This window comes from Lactuca saligna, chromosome 2 (assembly GCF_052625555.1).
Source record: "Lactuca saligna cultivar CGN05327 chromosome 2, ASM5262555v1, whole genome shotgun sequence".
In the NCBI taxonomy this organism is placed as follows: domain Eukaryota; kingdom Viridiplantae; phylum Streptophyta; class Magnoliopsida; order Asterales; family Asteraceae; genus Lactuca; species Lactuca saligna.
Window position 1 is genome coordinate 19,044,947 of NC_136418.1, and position 17,741 is coordinate 19,062,687.

The following is a 17,741-nucleotide window of genomic DNA, read 5'->3' on the forward strand; positions in this document are numbered from 1 at the left end:
ACATTTAAAACATGGAGGATCAAATAACAAATAATTCCAATTAACAATTAATATCCTAATTATCTTTATTTGATTTATCCAAGATTTCTTTTAAGATAATTATCAAAATAATTAATCAATTATCATATAAGGAAATTAAATATTTTATTAGATGATAAATATCTTTAATTGGATCAAGATTATAGTCATATATATCAAAAAATCGGATTAGGGTTGATCTAATATGATTAAGGTAAGTTTCCATAAGATAAACATGAAAAAATCCCGGTTTTACCTAATCCTGACGCCCGGACTCGCCGAGTACACAAAGGGACTCGCCGAGTCAGGCCTACTCGCCGAGTCCACTTTGGAACTCGCCGAGTCCATGACTCAGAAACCCAAAAATAGAATTTTGCAGGTTTGTTTCAGTTAATCAAGCAACAATTTAAAGAAAACCAAGCTAGGCTCTGATACCACTGATGGGTTTTAGCCATAAGAACTTTCCTATGTGCGCATGCAAAACCCTAATGCTCGGATTTAGGCTTTCTAATTAAACATGCTTTGAATCCAAGACTTTTAATGGCTAATTAGGTTAAATAACAACATTGAAATAGATCTAGAATCATACCTTTGGGTTCCTTGTTGATCTTGTTGTTTTGGAGCTTCTAGAGTGACAAATGTCACTCCTCTAATGGCTTACAAACACCAATAACAAGAAGGATGATTTAAGAGAGAGGAGAGGGGAGGAATTCGGCCAGAGTATCTCTACTTTTGATGATGTGTCGAATTCCCTCACCCCTAGGGTCTATTTATACTTGTAGACTCCTTAAGGATTACAGCTTTAACCCTAATTGGATAGCTTAGACTTTAAGTTGATCCATATCCTTTCCTTGATAACCCTATGGACGATTTTGGCTTATCCAAGCCCTAGAAATCGTCCATCCTATCTTGGATAAGGATTTATAGTCTAAAGTGTAACTATCAGACAATTGACAGTTTATACCCTCTTATTTAATTAATCTCTTTAAGTCACTAAATTAATTCCAATTAATCTATCACTTATATTAATTAAATAACCATATATTATTCCTTATAATATTTACTCTCTCTTAACAAATCATCCATCAAGTTGCTATGGTGAAGGCAACTCAAAAGGACCATGCACAACCGGATCAAATACTTGCCTAATATAGTTGCAGCTTTAGACATTATTCCAACACATTTGATATAGTAGAAAAATAAATAGCAATAAAATATAGAAAAATATTTAATTTCTCGAGAAAAAAACATTGTAAGAGTTTTACTTGATTCGAATAATAGGTTATGCATGTAGCAATCAAATAATAGGTTATGCATGTAGCATGTTACCTTAAATTAAAAGTGAAGGTGCTAATATAGCCACGAATGTTCTTTTGCATCCACAAAAATTTAAAGTAAATTGATAATTTTACCCCTACGCACTTATCTTCCTTCCCCTCCTCTTTGATCGGTCTCATGCATCCATTGCATTTATCCACTTGTTTATTTTATCAAGTATAATTATTACTTATTCAAACATTAATTTTTTCATAAGTACATTATTACATAAGTATACTTATAAGTTCTTTATATATATATATATATATATATATATATATATATATATATATATATATATATATATATATATATATATATATATATATATAGTTTAGTTTAGAAACGGTCAAATGAAAGACCAAACTTTATATAATATTTTAAATAAAATATGATAAATATTTTAATGTTATATTTTTTTCAAAAGAATCTTATGGTATTATCATATTACTTGAGCAAAACTCCCCAAACCCAAATGGTCAAATGGATACGTTGAGAGATATCTTCCAGTTCTAGTAGTTCTCAAACCACGCATCAAGTCTTCATTACTTTGAATCGGGTAATTTTTTTTTTCTTAAGTATCTTTAATTTCTCCATGAACATATCGATTTTGTCTGTGTTTATCTACAATTTCAGTTTTTATATAATTCATTTTTCAGAGAAGTTTCAAAATCCAAGTATGGAAAAGCAAATTGAGATCGCATATTCTTTTGGAGAACAGGTGATTCCAAATTCTATGTTTGATCCTTGAGTAAATTACACGAATGGTCCGTATGGTTTAGGGTAATTTGTACGTTTGGTCCCTAACTTATTTTTCTAACTCGGAAGGTCCTTATTATTTGTTTTTGTTACGCGCTTGGTCCCTATCTTACCTAAAAAGACTATTTTACCCTTGATTTTTTAATTTATTTAACTAAAGACACCCCCAAACCCATCCCCTTCACCTTATCTTATCCACCCCACCATTTTTCCTTATTTAAATAATAATATTTTTAGGTAAAACACAGACCAAACGCATAATAAAAACAAACAGTAGAGATCAAGCACGTAACAAAAACAAACAGTAGGAACCTTCCGAGTTAAAAAAATAAGTTAGAGACTAAACGCAAATTACCCCTAACCATAGGGACTATTCGTGTAATTTACTCTTGATCCTTATTCTGACTTCTTAGATTTTATGTTTCCATTAGTTGAGCTTAGTTGCGTTTGGTTATTTTCTTTTGTGTTATTTTTTTAATAGTTTGGACTTTAGATGTATTTTGTTTGAATTTGCTATCATGACAATGATAATCTTGCATTTTGGTAGGCGCATGTAAGCATGTTTCGTGGTAAATTTGCTGTTGTTAAAGTCCTAGACACTTTAAGAAGCAACATGAAGAAAGTTGATATCCCGAATACAATATCTATTTTAGCATTTGAAGTGGCTAATACTATTGTGAAAGGGTACAATTTGATGCAATCCCTGTTAGAAGAAAACATACAAATTTTTTCAAAGGAAATATTGCATTCAGAAGGGGTTCAATTGTTGGTTTCTACAGATATAAAGGAGTTGTTACGTATTGCAAGTGCCGACAAGAGGTAATTTCATTATTTCTTAATGCAAGAAATAACAATGTAATTTAATTTCTTTATATTATAACATTGTTTTTTTTTTTTTTTTTTGAAGAATCTACCCAATTATAGCAATGACATCCAAATGCAAAGCAGTTTTTAGTGTTATAATTGTGTAGAATTTTGCAAAGTAAAATGGCCTAATAAGAAATTTTTTCTCAAAACTACAATGCTAAAACCGATTGATATTTCAAACTTTGATCTGCCTTAAAATTTTATCCGCTTTGGCTTTTTCATAGAGAGGAATTTGAAGTGTTCTTGAAAGAGGTGGTGAGATTTGGATATCGGTGTAGGGATCCACAATGGCATGCATTGAATCATTACTTTTCAAGGTAAAGCTAAAAATATTGAGTCACTTATAAATGATTAGTGTGTTAATTATGATTACAAAAACTATATTGTTAAACTATGAATCAGGTTGCGTTTGGAACCCATAAAAAGAAAACACCTTCAAAAAGAGGTGGAGATCGCGATGCAAGAACTCACCAATCTTGCTCAATATACTTATGTAAGTCACTTATAAAGAATTAGTTTATTAATATTATTAGCTGAGATTATAGTATCAACACAGCAAGATAATGTTGTAGCAAGATAATGTTTCCTAGTATTATGGGATATTAGTTAGTATAGATATCGTTCATATCCAGTGTATCCCAGCCTGTATATATACTTGTATTATTAATGAAATAGACACGCATTGAATAGATTATTAACATGGTATCAGAGCGTATAATCTTCTGAAAACCCTTTCTCAACCACCGATCTTTCTTTCTTCTATCTGATCTTCTTCCTCCATGGATCCCAAAAATCACCCAGCCATCATTGTTACAAACATCAGAAACTTCATTCCATTCACTCTTGAAATGGAAAACGGTCAATACACTTCATGGGTTGAGTTGTTCAAAATACACTGTCGTGCTTTCCAAGTTGAAAATCACATCGACCCTGAAGTCAAGCCACCACCATCCGCCCCCTCTTCCTCAACTTCCACTGAGGCCGAAAAGGCCACAGTAACCTCTGAATCTCAAATCTGGTCTCATCTAGACGCGATTGTTCTTCAGTGGATCTATAGTACAATCTCCAATGATCTTCTTCATACCATCTTGAAACCTCAGACTACTGCCTTACAGGCTTGGCAAGCTCTTGAAAATATTTTTCAAGATAATCAAAGTTCAAGGGCTGTCTATCTCGACAGCAAGTTCGTTTCCACCCGCCTTGATCATCATCCCAACATCTCCTCCTACTGCCAAGCTATGAAGATGTTGGCGGATCAGCTTGCCAACGTGGGAAACCCGGTGTCCAATCAAAGGCTCGTTTTACAACTAATTGCCGGTCTTAATGAAAGCTACGAAGGTGTTGCCATGCTCATACAACAAACCACTCCTCTTCCTGATTTTTATGCAGTCTGATCAAAACTAATCATGGAAGAATCTCGCAAAGCTCATCAAGTAGCCGCAGCTGCACCTTCACCTCACATCAGCGCCACCGCAACCGGTTTAACAGCATCCACAACACCTGTGAACCCCAGAAACAACGACAACAACAACTGATTCAATCAACAACAACCTGATTGTACCTCTTTTCGTGGACGAGGTCGTGGCAGAGGGGGTCGTGGTCGGGGTAGATCGAGCAACAACAGGGCACGAGGCTTCCACAACGGTTCACATCAACCTCAACATACTTTCGGTTTGTGTTTTCTTTGGTTATCCATCCAACCATCGGGGGTATAAATGTTATGACATCCAAACCCATACCATCATCTTATCCCGCCACGTCATTTTTGACGAAACAATATTCCCATTCTTAAAATTGCCATCTTCACCATTAACTACTTCCACTCAATCCCAAACTGAATCAGATCCCCATCCTTCCTTATGGTCTTCTTCTTTTGAATCCTTGCCAACCACTAATCCCACTCCATCTCCAAAACCTCCCATCCAGTTTACTTATTCACGTCGTTCTAATCAGGCTTCACATCCATCTCCTGTCATACAGCAACCAACAACCCCCCTCCCCCCCATGTCACAATCTACCTCCAATCGAACCATCCACACCAGAAGTATGTCCGGCATCTCTAAACCAAAACAACCTTTCATTCTTCATGCTACATCATCTATTTCACCTTTACCTAAAACTCTTTTGGAAGCTCTCAAAAATCCGGATTGGAATACAGCCATGAACGATGAATTCCAGGCCCTTATTGACAATAATATGTGGAAGTTAGTCCCAAAAACTCCGAATATGAATGTGGTACGGAGTATGTGGATTTATCGCCACAAAACTAAGTCTGATGGTTCTTTAGAGCGATACAAAGCTCGTTTGGTTTGTGATGGCAGGTCTCAAAAGGAAGGAATTGACTGTGGGGAGACATTTAGTCTCGTGGTGAAGCCAACACCAATACAGACAGTTCTTTCCATGGCTCTCTCAAATGCATGGCAAATTCACCAACTTGACGTGAAAAACGCGTTTTTACACGGGCACCTACATGAAACTGTGTACATGCACCAACCCCCAGGGTTTCGCGATCCCTCCTATCCGGACCATGTTTGCTTACTCAAGAAATCTTTATACGGCCTCAAACAAGCGCCCCGGGCTTGGTACCAATGATTCGCTGATTACGTGTTCACTTTGGGATTCAAACACAGCAAATGTGATCATTCTTTGTTCATTTACAAGAACGGATCCATACGGCCTTCCTACTTCTCTACGTAGATGACATCTTGCTTGTGACATCATCACCCCACTTACGCCAAAAATTCATGCAACTATTAGCCAAGGAATTTGCAATGAAAGATCTTGGTCCCCTAAGCTACTTTCTTGGCATTTCAGTCACACGAACGAAAAATTCGCTTCATCTTTTGCAGCACAAATATGCCACCGAAATCCTAGAAAGAGCCGGCATGAGTTCCTATCATCCATCCTCCACACCAGTTGACACAAAATCCAAGATAAGTAAAAATGACGACACTCTTTTGACCAATGGAGGCACTCAATACCGTCAATTAGCCGGTGCGCTCCAATATCTAACGTTCACTCGTCCGGATATCTGTTATGCCGTTCAGCAAATTTGCATGCACATGCATGCTCCTCGAACAACTCACTTCAATGCTCTTAAAAGGATCTTACGCTACATAAAGGGCACACTCCATCATGGCTTGCACATTACCCGGTCACCCACACACTCCATTATCGCATACACAGACGCTGATTGGGCAGGCTGCCCGGATACAAGACAATCGACATCAGGATATGCTATCTACATGGGAAACAATCTCGTCTCTTGGTCATCAAAGCGACAACCAACTCTTTCCAGATCAAGTGCCGAGGCGGAGTATAGAGGCGTTGCAAATGTAGTATCTGAAACATGTTGGCTACGAAATCTACTATTAGAACTTAAATTGCCTCAAAATAAAGCCACCTTCGTCTACTGTGACAATGTCAGTGCAGTATACCTATCTTGCAATCATGTTCAACATCAAAGAACAAAACACATCGAGCTTGACATCCACTTTGTTCGGGAAAAAGTTACTCGTGGTCAAATCCGTGTTTCTCACATTCCCTCACGCTATCAGGTCGCCGATATCTTCACCAAAGGTCTACCTCTCGTGCTATTTGATGACTTCAAAAACAGCCTCAACGTCCGTGCTCCTCCCGATTCGACTGCGGGGGTATATTAGCCGAGATTATAGTATCAACACAGCAAGATAATGTTTCCTAGTATTATGGGATATTAGTTAGTATAGATATCGTTCATATCCAGTGTATCCCAGCCTGTATATATACTTGTATTATTAGTGAAATAGACACACATTGAATAGATTATTAACAAATATGATTAAAAACACCATATTTTATGAATAATAATATCTTATTTTAATAAACGATCTAAGAGGTATGCATTTTGAATCCATGTATAGCCACATTATTTTAAATTTTACTCGTTTCTAAATAAAATATACCAATTTTTATGTAAATGGATCAAATGGCCAACTATGTATTTTAGTTTCGTGGTGTAATTTTGAGCAAAATTACAAAGAAAAAAAATGGGATTAAAGTTTGTTTTACCTTATTACAATTTTCCGAGTATAATTCATTGTCTTATCTCACCTCCAAAAACTTAGATTGATTAATCATCTAATTTGCACATCCACAACATTTTGTATATAGAGTTTTCCTACCATGAAGATTAAAAGATGCAAACTTCTCTTGTTGGTCATGAATTGGTTCCTCAAAGATGATTTTTTTTACATACTACGTCCCTCTATAGCACTTTAGTATATGGTTAAATGCAAGAAATAACAACAAACTATATATTGTTGAATTGTCTACTATAGCATCCTACTTTCATTTCTTTTTATTATATGTATTTAGAAAAATTCTACCTAGTAATAACATTGTCATCCAAATACAAAACAATGTCCACTCCTATAATTTAATAAGAGAAACACTAAAAGTACAAGCCATGTTTAAGTAGATTTTTCAAAGTGCAATGCCTTAGTAAGAAAAACGTTTATGTTATAATTTAGCGACCAACTATTTCGTGTGTACTCATTTAGTGACGTTGGGCATTTTATTATTAATTATATAATATGTATCTACCAAAATCGAAATCTACATCCAAATGGTTGGGATTTTGGATGAATTTTATGCTTTTGGAAGAAAAGAAGATGAATTCCTTGAGTTGTTAATGTTCAATGAAACTTTTTTTAATAACGGTAAATCTAGAACAACAATAGTTGGTGGTTACCCTTCTAGACATTCAAATGACTAAAGTGACTAAATGAGGACATATACGAAATAGTTGGTTGCTAAATTATCATAAACCCTTAGAAAAAATAAAATAAAAGAACAATGCTATTTCTTACACATAGTTGCTTAGTATATACCATGGACTAATCTATACGTTCTATCCATGATGCTCGTATTTTGTGTGAAGGAATTGTTCCACGAGTTGCATGCTTTGGAAAGATTTGAACACTTATATTCGTGTAAGATTGAGGAAGTGGAATCTCAGAATCTTCCTCGAAAAGGTTAGTCATATGATTTTGTGTGTAGAAGTGTTATAAGTAAAGGGGACAATTTCAACCCATATATGTGAAAATATGTCATTTCGGGTTATATATTTATTGTATTGTAAATGATTCGGATGAATAAAGTTGAAGATGTTAGTAAAAAGGAAATGGGTTGAAGGGCGTAAAAATCGGTCATTGAATATTTAAGTGTTTACAACTTACTAAATTGTTGTATTAAAGAAAAAAGGATCATCAACTTCTAAATATGTTTGCAACCCTATGTAATACATCGGTCCTCTATGAAATTCAGAATAGTTCTAATAATATATTAACCTACTTATATTTGTTGGGATTTGGTTGTTTAGCTAATATTTGATTCTTTGTTTCATAGGAAAGGGTCTCATGATATTACAAAGTGAGCTAAAGAATCAAAGAAAACTTGTGAGCAATTTGAAAAAGAAATCTCTTTGGTCCAAAAATTTAGAAGAGGTACAAGCTGATATAACTTACGATGAAGAGTCTCATTTTTGTTAGATCGGATTTTATGTATCTTTAGAGGACTCTAGGTTTGTTTTAAGAAAAAAACTAAAATAATCACTTTTTAATAATTCGCCGAAAAACAGCACAAAATTTCCACCAATTCCTCAAATAGCCACACATTCAAAAGCTATTTCCGCATCAAAATGGAACTCTATATTGTGAAAATGAAGTGAGGGAACTCTATATTGTGAAAATAAAGTGTTAAGTTGAGAGATTTTACAAAAGAAGACTGATGTAAAAATGAATAAATACTAAAACATAAATATGGGAACCGGTCTAGCATTAAATAGTCCATTTTGTAATGGGTCATTGCAAAATGTGTGGCTATTTGAGTAATACATTAAAATTTGGGCTATTTTTGGAAAGTCATTAAGGCAAGTGGTGATTTTAGTTGTTTTCTCTTGTTTTTTCTTCTAGTAAGTGTTCACTAAAATAACGTATCGTATGGATAAGTGGTGTTCAAAATATATTTAAGAAAATGATGACACATTTAAAAAATTTTGAAGAGAAAATTAAATGTTTGAAAATATGTAAACGGATGAAACTTAATAAAAATGATGGCACACTTATAAAATTGGAAGAGAAAAATAAATGTAAAAAGTTGCGACTTAATTGAAAGTTTTATTTCCTAACTTTCTTTTATAAATAATTTATTTTGCATTAATTCAATCACAAAACTCCCATATATATATATATATATATATATATATATATATATATATATATATATATATATATATATATATATATATATATATATATATATATAAAAGGTTAAGTTAATATGTTTCTTACATTTATTGTGTGCTAGAATGCATCAATAGAAATTTAGTAAAAATTAAATAATTATTTAGTTAAATAAAGATAGATATTAAATAATTTCCATAATTATATGTATATTAAATGGTATTCATAATTATAATTCTCTTTTTTATCAAAACCAATAAAATTCTATCATTAATGTCTGCAACAACATTCTTTCAGAATGAAGTCACATCTAAGTTTTCATGTATGAGTTCGTGTTTTGTTTATAGATTCACTCACTTAAAATACAATAAAGTTGTATGGAATATAAAGAATGAGAATGTATTGTAGTAGAATACACTCTCATTCTGTTAGAATATTTTTTCATTCTTCTAGAATAAACTTTCATTCTACTAGAACACACTCTTGTTTCTAGTCAACTTTGTTGTATTTTAAGTGAGTGAGTCATGAAACAAAATACGAACTCATCCACGAAAACTAGGTATAAATTCATTTCTAAAATAATATTATTTCTGATATTAATGACAAATTTAATTAGTTTCCATAAAAAATAATTATAATTATGGATATCATTTAGTATACATATAATTATTGAAAACATTTAATATATATCTTTATTTGATTAAATAAAAACTTAATTTTTAGTAAATTCTTATTGGTGCATTTTAACACACAATATATGTGAGAAACATTTGAACGTGTGTGTGTATATATATATATATATATATATATATATATATATATATATATATATATATATATATATATATATTGACATTTGACCCTTTCATTTTATATTTCTTGGTAGTAGGTTATGTATAAGCTTGTAGATGTTGCCACCTTCATTCATTGCGCAATTGTGGACTCTTTTGAGGAGAATGGTATTGCAAAATCTTGTGAATTTTGAGGTTATAAAGAGTTTCTTGCCTACAGTATCAAGCGGTGTATTCCTTATTTGAGGTCAAGGGTTTGAGTTACGTTGTGAACATAAGTGAAATTAAATAGTAACTTAGGAGTAGATTAGATTTGCCGGTTAAAAAAAAAAATTATAGAAAACTACAAAAAAACACAAAGTCTTATATAGTGATCCATTTTACTTACTTGTTGACCATTCTTATAAAAACCCTTTTTCCAAGTTAATCTGTTTTAGAAAAGGTTAAACAACTCACTATTTTATCCATTTAACCATTTAACTATTATATCTAGTAAATGAGGGAAAGAAAATTTCAGCTTTAACTGCGTGTGTTTATGTACAATATTTACTTTCTTATCAGTGCTCCTCTTCAATTTCAATTTTATTGTCTCTCTTTTTTGTCAGATAACACAATTTTTTTTCTTCATTATTGGCTGACATTTCATTTTCATATACCCTTGTGTGGAGGTTGCCTACATATTACCTCTCCCATTCTTGTGGTTATTGTTATTAAATTGATAAAATAAAAGTATTAATCATTTAGCCGCTAAATCGATAAAATGGTGAAAGTAGGTTTATTCCTTTTTTTAACGTTCAAAAATATTTTCTATAGCTTAACTGTTACATAAAAGAGTTTAGTTGCTACATTGATAAAATGGTGAAAATATAACAAAAAACTAAAGGAGTTCAAGTTTTGTTATCATGTGTGTTTTCATTTTCTAACTTGTGATATTTATCTTGCTTTATTTCAGTTGAAAGAAAGAAGGCGAATGAGAAAACCGAAAGATTAGGTATCCATGGTCTTGCTTTACACTATGCCAATTTAATCACTCAGATGGACATCATTGTAAGCTACTCTCTACTTACTATTAGGTTATTAGCATAATGAAAAAATATAGAAAAACACAACAAACTTTCACAATTATATTGATTTAGGCATTAATTATATTTGAAGACGATCTCTAGAGTTTCATGGTGCACGGTAAAAACAGTTTGAATATTCTTGAAATCTTTATAATTTTAATATCTATAAATAAAATAATAATAATGATATATTTAAGAATTATAAAAATATACACCATGTGGGTAAGTTCTGCTAACCAAAATATCATACGATGATCCACATCATACTTGTAACAAACTATACCTTATAATAATAATTTTTAAATTTGAATTTATGATTTTTCTAGAAATAAAATATAACTCAAATCGAACTTCTTCTCCATAGTTAATTATTGTAGTTTGATGAATACATATGGTACAAAAGTTTTAAAATTAACTTTTTGCAGGCATCTCGTTCAATCTGTGTACTTCCTAACATGAGGGATAAATTATACAACGATTTACCAGCTAGTGTAAAAGCAGAATTACGTTATCGCTTAAGAGATCTTGATTCCAAAGAAGTGGTAAGTAATCTCTACTATTTTATTTTGAAATCTCAATAAATAATTACTTTCAAGTATTTTAGGTACACTGATTATTGATTATTGAGAGTTAAAACAATCAAATTGGTCATCATATGAAAACTAATTATTGAGATAAATGCGGTTGTTTTCAGATGACAATGCCTCAGATTAAGGCGGAAATGGAAAAAGTTCTTCATTGGCTCATTCCCATAGCGATAGATACAGTCAAGTATGTTTTTGAATATTCACCACTTAGCAAGGACATGATAAAACATAACAGTTTTATACTGCGTTTGACTGAGACCGACAAAAAATAACAGTTTTTTGTCCAACCAAAAAAGGTGGGATAAGAACCCATTTTTTTTATATGTGTTCTATTCAAAATACATGATTACCCTCTTCATCCTCATAATCAAAAGGGCAAATTGCATACACTATCTACATCCTTTGTAATCGCTACTAATATGCAAAATGTACTTACATTTATTTACCAATAATATCGATGTACATGCATTTTGCTATCAATATATAGACATTGTACTTCGTTACCTATTGCTATTATTGGTATAAAAATGCAATTATGTTGATATTATGAGTAAATAATTGAAAGTATGTTGCTATTATGTGTAAATAAATGTAAGTACATTGCTATATGAATTAAAAACAAATTGCTATTATCGGGAAAAAATATAAGTAGGTTGCAATTATGAATTAAAAACATAGTACATTGTTTGTATTGGTAAAAAGAGTAAAGTTCGCTGATATTTTCTACTTGTCATTTTCTGATCGGCAGAGCACATCAGTGTTTTGGATGTGTGGGAGAGTGGGCAAAGACAGGGTAAGTAGCCAATACTTATCCGTTTTTTTGTCTCTAGAAATTAAAATAATATTATAAAAATGAAACACACTCACAATTATGTGATCTTATTAGCCCTAATTTCAATTGGAATTTTCACTTATTTAAATCTAAACAGAAATGAATTTCGAAAGAAGACATCAACAGGCAACAACATAATTCGACTTCAAACACTATATCATGCAGATAAACAAAAAATGGATCGATACATACTCGATTTAGCCATCTATCTCCACCGTTTAATCAACCTCGTGAAAAATCAAGACAAAATACCCGAATACTCACCCGCCTGATCTCCATATTCAAACGGGTCGAATCCACTTTCCAAACGGGTCGAAGTCTCATTAAAGGACAAGAATTTGTTGAAAGAAGTGCAAAAAGAAGAACGGTTGCTTGTGGAGTGAGTAAAAGTCAATAACTTGTGATGGTTAAGAAAACATAATCTTGTTTATATTAGATACAACTTTTTGAGATGTTGCTACAACTAGTTAAAGGTATTTTAGGTTGATAATTGTTCATTATGATATCTTTATTATACGAAGCTACAATGTATATGTGTATGTAAATCCTTCGGTTAATTTAAAACAAATAAATACAAACAAATGTATAAATTATTAAATTTTTTTTTTTTTTTTTGTTTTTGGTCGTTTATGTTTGAATTTTGATTGAAATGATTATATGATATAGTGATTTTACATACCGCTGCAAATTTTGATATATTTAACAAATCTGAGCGAATCATTTTTAGAAGCTCTATTTTCACTTTTACCTATGGTAACATGGCATATATAGGGACCATATGGTTAGAAAAAATAAAATGGAATGCTAGTGTAATACTAATATATATTGTCAGAATGTCAGTGCACAGCTTTTATTTTGACTTAAAAGGCCCTTAAGAGCATTTTTACTGAAGTAAAGAGCTTATTTGCATTTTTTTTTTACCGCTCAATATATATATATATATATATATATATATATATATATATATATATATATATATATATATATATATATATATATATATGGAAAAGTGAATATACTCTTAAGGGTATATAAGCTTAAGTACCCAAACTCACCATACTACATCGTTTTGTATCATATATAGACATTGTAATTGTCCAATGTTCTTATAATTCAACTTAATATAGACACTTGGTACTTATTCCTCGGCTTACCTGTTACCTGAGAATACAAGTTATTTTGAAAAACTGTCAACATATGAAATGTTGGTGAGTTCATAAGTATGTTGTGTTAAAATGATTTGTGTAGTTTGTAAAACCCAGAAAATCCGATATTTTCTTAAAAGACCATTGTTTATAAAAAAGTGTGAAGATCCGTACAATATGCATGATGATTTCAAAACATGTACTATTGAAGAACTTAGTATTAAGCGTACAAGTGAAAATGTTGAACTTCTAACTTAAATTACTTCAAAGATTTTTATAAATTTCATATTTATCTTCCTCTTACATAATTGTCATTTTCAACAATAATATATATATAGCCTACTAAGTGTTCAACAAAAAGATGTGATGTAAGAGGAAGATGATATGAAAATTTAAAAATATTGAATATAAATCAAGTTAATGATTGAAGTTTAACAATATATAATGAATATATATCAAATAAAACGACGTATTATTATGAGTTTGGGTACCTAAGCTTATATACCCTTAAGGGTATATTCACTTTTCCCATATATATATATATATATATATATATATATATATATATATATATATATATATATATATATATATTTAAAAGGCCCTTAAGAGCATTTTTATTGCAGTAAAGAGCTTATTTGCTTTTTTTTACCGCTCAATATATATATATATATATATATATATATATATATATATATATATATATATATATATAAACATCCCAAAATACAACCCAAAATTTTCGTTTTTAAAACATTATTAAAACAATAATATCATTGCCAAAGTATAAAAATCATAAACCATGTGTTTCAAAATCTCATAATATCTATCACATATCAAATCTCCTATCAAATATCATAGTAAAACTCTTAGGCAGAAGACTGTGGTGTGTGTCATACGATCATCCCGAGCTCTTCCCGTTACTACTGGAAGTACTTGAAACCAAAACTGAAATTATAAGCACGAAGCTTAGTGAGCTCCCTCAAACTACCACATACCATACAAATTACATATCACATTAACAATACTCTAGGACTACTCCCAACTGCATCGGGACGAATCCTGGCATCGGCTTACCCGGCATCGGACTCCTTCCCGGCATTGGGCTCACCCCGGCATTCAACCGCATCGGGCATCGGGCCCACCCCAGCATCGGGCTTACCCCGACACATACACAACATAACATATATCAGAAACACATAATATAATCACATAATCTGCATCAGGCTTGACCCAACAATGGACCGAAGTCAAAACATATAATGTATAGCATTCAAACCAGCATACATCGATCTTGCCCCGACATCAAGTTGAAGCCTGGTACACATTACACATAAAATATAGCTTACAACATATAACATGCATGAATCACAAAGACATCACACATATGTAACCACTTCTCGGATCTGCCCGACATCGGACCGAAATCCGGAAACATATGAACTGCATCAGGCTAACCCCGGCATACTATAACTACTTAGACGGGACGACATTGGTGCCTTAGACCCGTTCCTACTTGAGGAAAACTCACCTCGTAAAGCTGACTGTCTACTGAAATCCGAACGAGAAATCCCTGCTTGCTGTTCCGGTTACTCCCCGGCTATAAATTCCATAAGGACACTTAGTCAAAAACGATAACTACTCTTAGGGTAAAATGACCATTTTACCCCTGGCCAAAGTCAACGTCCTGGTCAAAGTCAACCTCCAATTGACTTGACTCGCTGAGTTCGTCCACCAACTCGTCGAGTCCCTATCCTTTCGAAATGTCTCCATCCTCGACTCTACTCGTCGAGTCTAGCAAGAACTCGACGAGTTCTCCTTCAACCATAACATCATGACTATCTTCAACTGATTAGCCGGGTTCATCCTTGAACTCGTCGAGTTCATCTCATCATATGAATGTGTCCAGTCTATGACTCGCCGAACAACTCGCCGAGTCCGTCTTCATGGGTTGGGAGATTGCCTTGGACTCGTCGAGTTGCTCATACACTCGCCGAGTCTAATGGTTTCCAGGTCCTTAATCACGCCCATTTTGTTGATTCCCCTTTCTAGAATCAACCAGATTCCTCAGAAATAGCAAAGGTTGGGGAACCAATCCCCGACTCGCCGAGTCCCTTAAAGTCCATGACCATAAAATCGATTTTTGTTGAGCTCATCTCATTTAAAGGGTAGATCTGGCCTCTTAGGGTTGATATAACACGTAAAGTTAAGAACTTTATGTCTATTCATGGGTCCTTAAGCTCAAAAGACCCAAAAATGAGGTCTACAAGATGCATGGGGGTTCTTTGGGTTACAACTCCACTTGCTATACTCGTACTCAAAAGGTATCACCAAGATCAAGCAACTCCACCCCTCTCGGGTCTCTGACTACCCTCTCAGTAGGCTCCCCAATGCTCATCTAGGTATCTCTCCTAGATTACTATTCTACTTAAATCCCTCTCTAAAAAGGATTCCTAGTGGATACTCTTACTCCGTACATACTCAAAAGCAATTCACAGATATCAGTAACTCCTAGGCTAACGTATCACAAATCAGGCCACTCTAGTCCTAAAATATGAAATACCTAGCCTACTCTCTAGCATGCATAACATATCTCATAACAACTTATAACACATAAGTAAGGGTATTTTGGGAAATCACCGTTCGAGCACTGGTTGATTTTACACACTGCTCGTTTCCTCTTTCTCTTAAAATTCTCTTACTCATTTTTAGAAAAATCGTTCCTTTTGAAAACTTTTCTCAAATCCTCAGTTTGATTACAGACATACCTGAAGGTGTATCTGAATCCCTCAAACCAAGGCTCTGATACCAACTTGTAACGACGTAAATTTTCAAACAAAATTTTCATTTAAAAATCGCATACTTTTCATAACATATGATATAAAAATCTCGTTTATTCAATTTACAAAACATAACTCCATGTTTGCTTAATTACTAATCCAGGATCCTCAAAACATAACTCTTCTCTAGTGTGTACAATCAAGCCGGTGCCGTCCCGCGATCCTGAGGAACCTAAAACACATAACACATAACATGGTAAGCACGAAGTTTAGTGAGTTCCCCAAAATACCACATACATATAACTAGCCACTCGAGGCTATGGCTCTACTAGACCTTCTGGTCGATGTGTCTCAGTGGACCTTCCGGCTCCACAACTCTGGTAGACCTTCCGGTCCTACACATGATGACCTTCCGGTCCTGCAGGTCGTTGGACCCTTTGGTCCGGTCTGGTTGAGCCTTCCGGCCTCATATATCGTTGGACCTTCCGGTCCGGTCTGGTTAAGCCTTCCGGCCTCATATATCGTTGGACCTTCTAGTTCGGTCTGGTTGACCCTTTCGGCCTCATAAATTGTTGAACATTCCGGTCCTGTCTAAAATAACTCATAACATAATATCACATAAACAAGATGCATAAATCAAGTAAGCACATAAGACCTGTTACACATAAATACCACTCTAGGTGACATATAGTGAGAAGACTCACCTCATATGATGAACAACCTCTAGCAATGTTGCCGCTATACCCCGTTCTCTAACTCTGTGCCAAAACCCACAATTACCCCAATTAGGAACTAAGTCCAACTCCCACTCTTTAGGTCTAAAGATAGCCAACTAACCAGCCCAATAATGACCTAAAACCCATTGGGCCCACCAAGGCCCAATTCTCAATCTAAATGGCAAGCCCAATGCTAGATAAACTTCCCCAGTCCACTAACGGCCCACTTTGCTAAAATGGGCCCACTCCCTCCAATGGGCCTCACCTTAAGCCCAAATATATCCTTGGCCCATAACTTCAGACTATTGATGGTCCAACAGCCTAAGGCATGGCCCAATGCATGGCCCAAATCACAAAATCCAACATAGACAAGTTACGCGGGGCATACACCTATGTACGTTAAGCGTACCGACTCGATGGCGAGTACGCTGAGCGTACCTGCACGTACGTTCAACGTAACCTTCATGTTAAGCCCTTTTTCCATTAAGTGCTTATTACTTCATTCCAGAGGCTACAAATTAAGATCCAAGACCTTATTATCCTCTTAATCCTTAAAGTCATAATCTTGGTGACTTGCAATCCATCAAATAAGCTCAAACTCAAAAGGTAACAACATACTTTCATATCAAGGGCTAGACATC

General features: G+C 33.7%; 1 protein-coding gene across 5 annotated transcripts; it reads left to right on the forward strand.

Annotated features, from left to right (window-relative positions):
- Positions 1-1,749: 1,749 nt before the first annotated feature.
- Positions 1,750-13,135, forward strand: LOC145030739 (protein PSK SIMULATOR 2-like). Of its 5 annotated transcripts, none has more exons than XR_013676699.1 (13): positions 1,750-1,894; positions 1,995-2,056; positions 2,642-2,913; positions 3,186-3,278; positions 3,364-3,454; positions 7,883-7,976; positions 8,350-8,447; positions 10,075-10,144; positions 10,929-11,023; positions 11,466-11,582; positions 11,735-11,923; positions 12,376-12,420; positions 12,625-12,670. XR_013676699.1 is itself a non-coding variant. In XM_078979140.1 (13 exons), the coding sequence occupies exons 2-13, from the start codon at positions 2,015-2,017 to the stop codon at positions 12,729-12,731; spliced, it is 1,269 nt and encodes a 422-aa protein (XP_078835266.1). In that variant the 5' UTR covers positions 1,750-1,894; positions 1,995-2,014; the 3' UTR covers positions 12,732-13,135. The 5 variants fall into 5 exon arrangements, 3 of the variants coding, with proteins under 3 accessions (XP_078835266.1, XP_078835269.1, XP_078835267.1); XR_013676698.1 differs by lacking the exon at positions 12,625-12,670 and adding an exon at positions 12,557-12,620; XM_078979140.1 differs by having other exon boundaries at positions 11,735-11,811; positions 12,557-13,135.
- The last annotated feature ends 4,606 nt before the right edge of the window (positions 13,136-17,741 follow it).

Excerpts from the sequence above, each read along its gene's own strand:
- LOC145030739 (XM_078979140.1), top strand. The coding sequence starts at position 2,015 with ATGGAAAAGCAAATTGAGATCGCATATTCTTTTGGAGAACAG. Across the intron at positions 3,279-3,363 it reads TTGAATCATTACTTTTCAAG|GTTGCGTTTGGAACCCATAA; the intron begins GTAAAGCTAAAA and ends ACTATGAATCAG. Across the intron at positions 12,421-12,556 it reads GGAGAGTGGGCAAAGACAGG|AAATGAATTTCGAAAGAAGA; the intron begins GTAAGTAGCCAA and ends AAATCTAAACAG.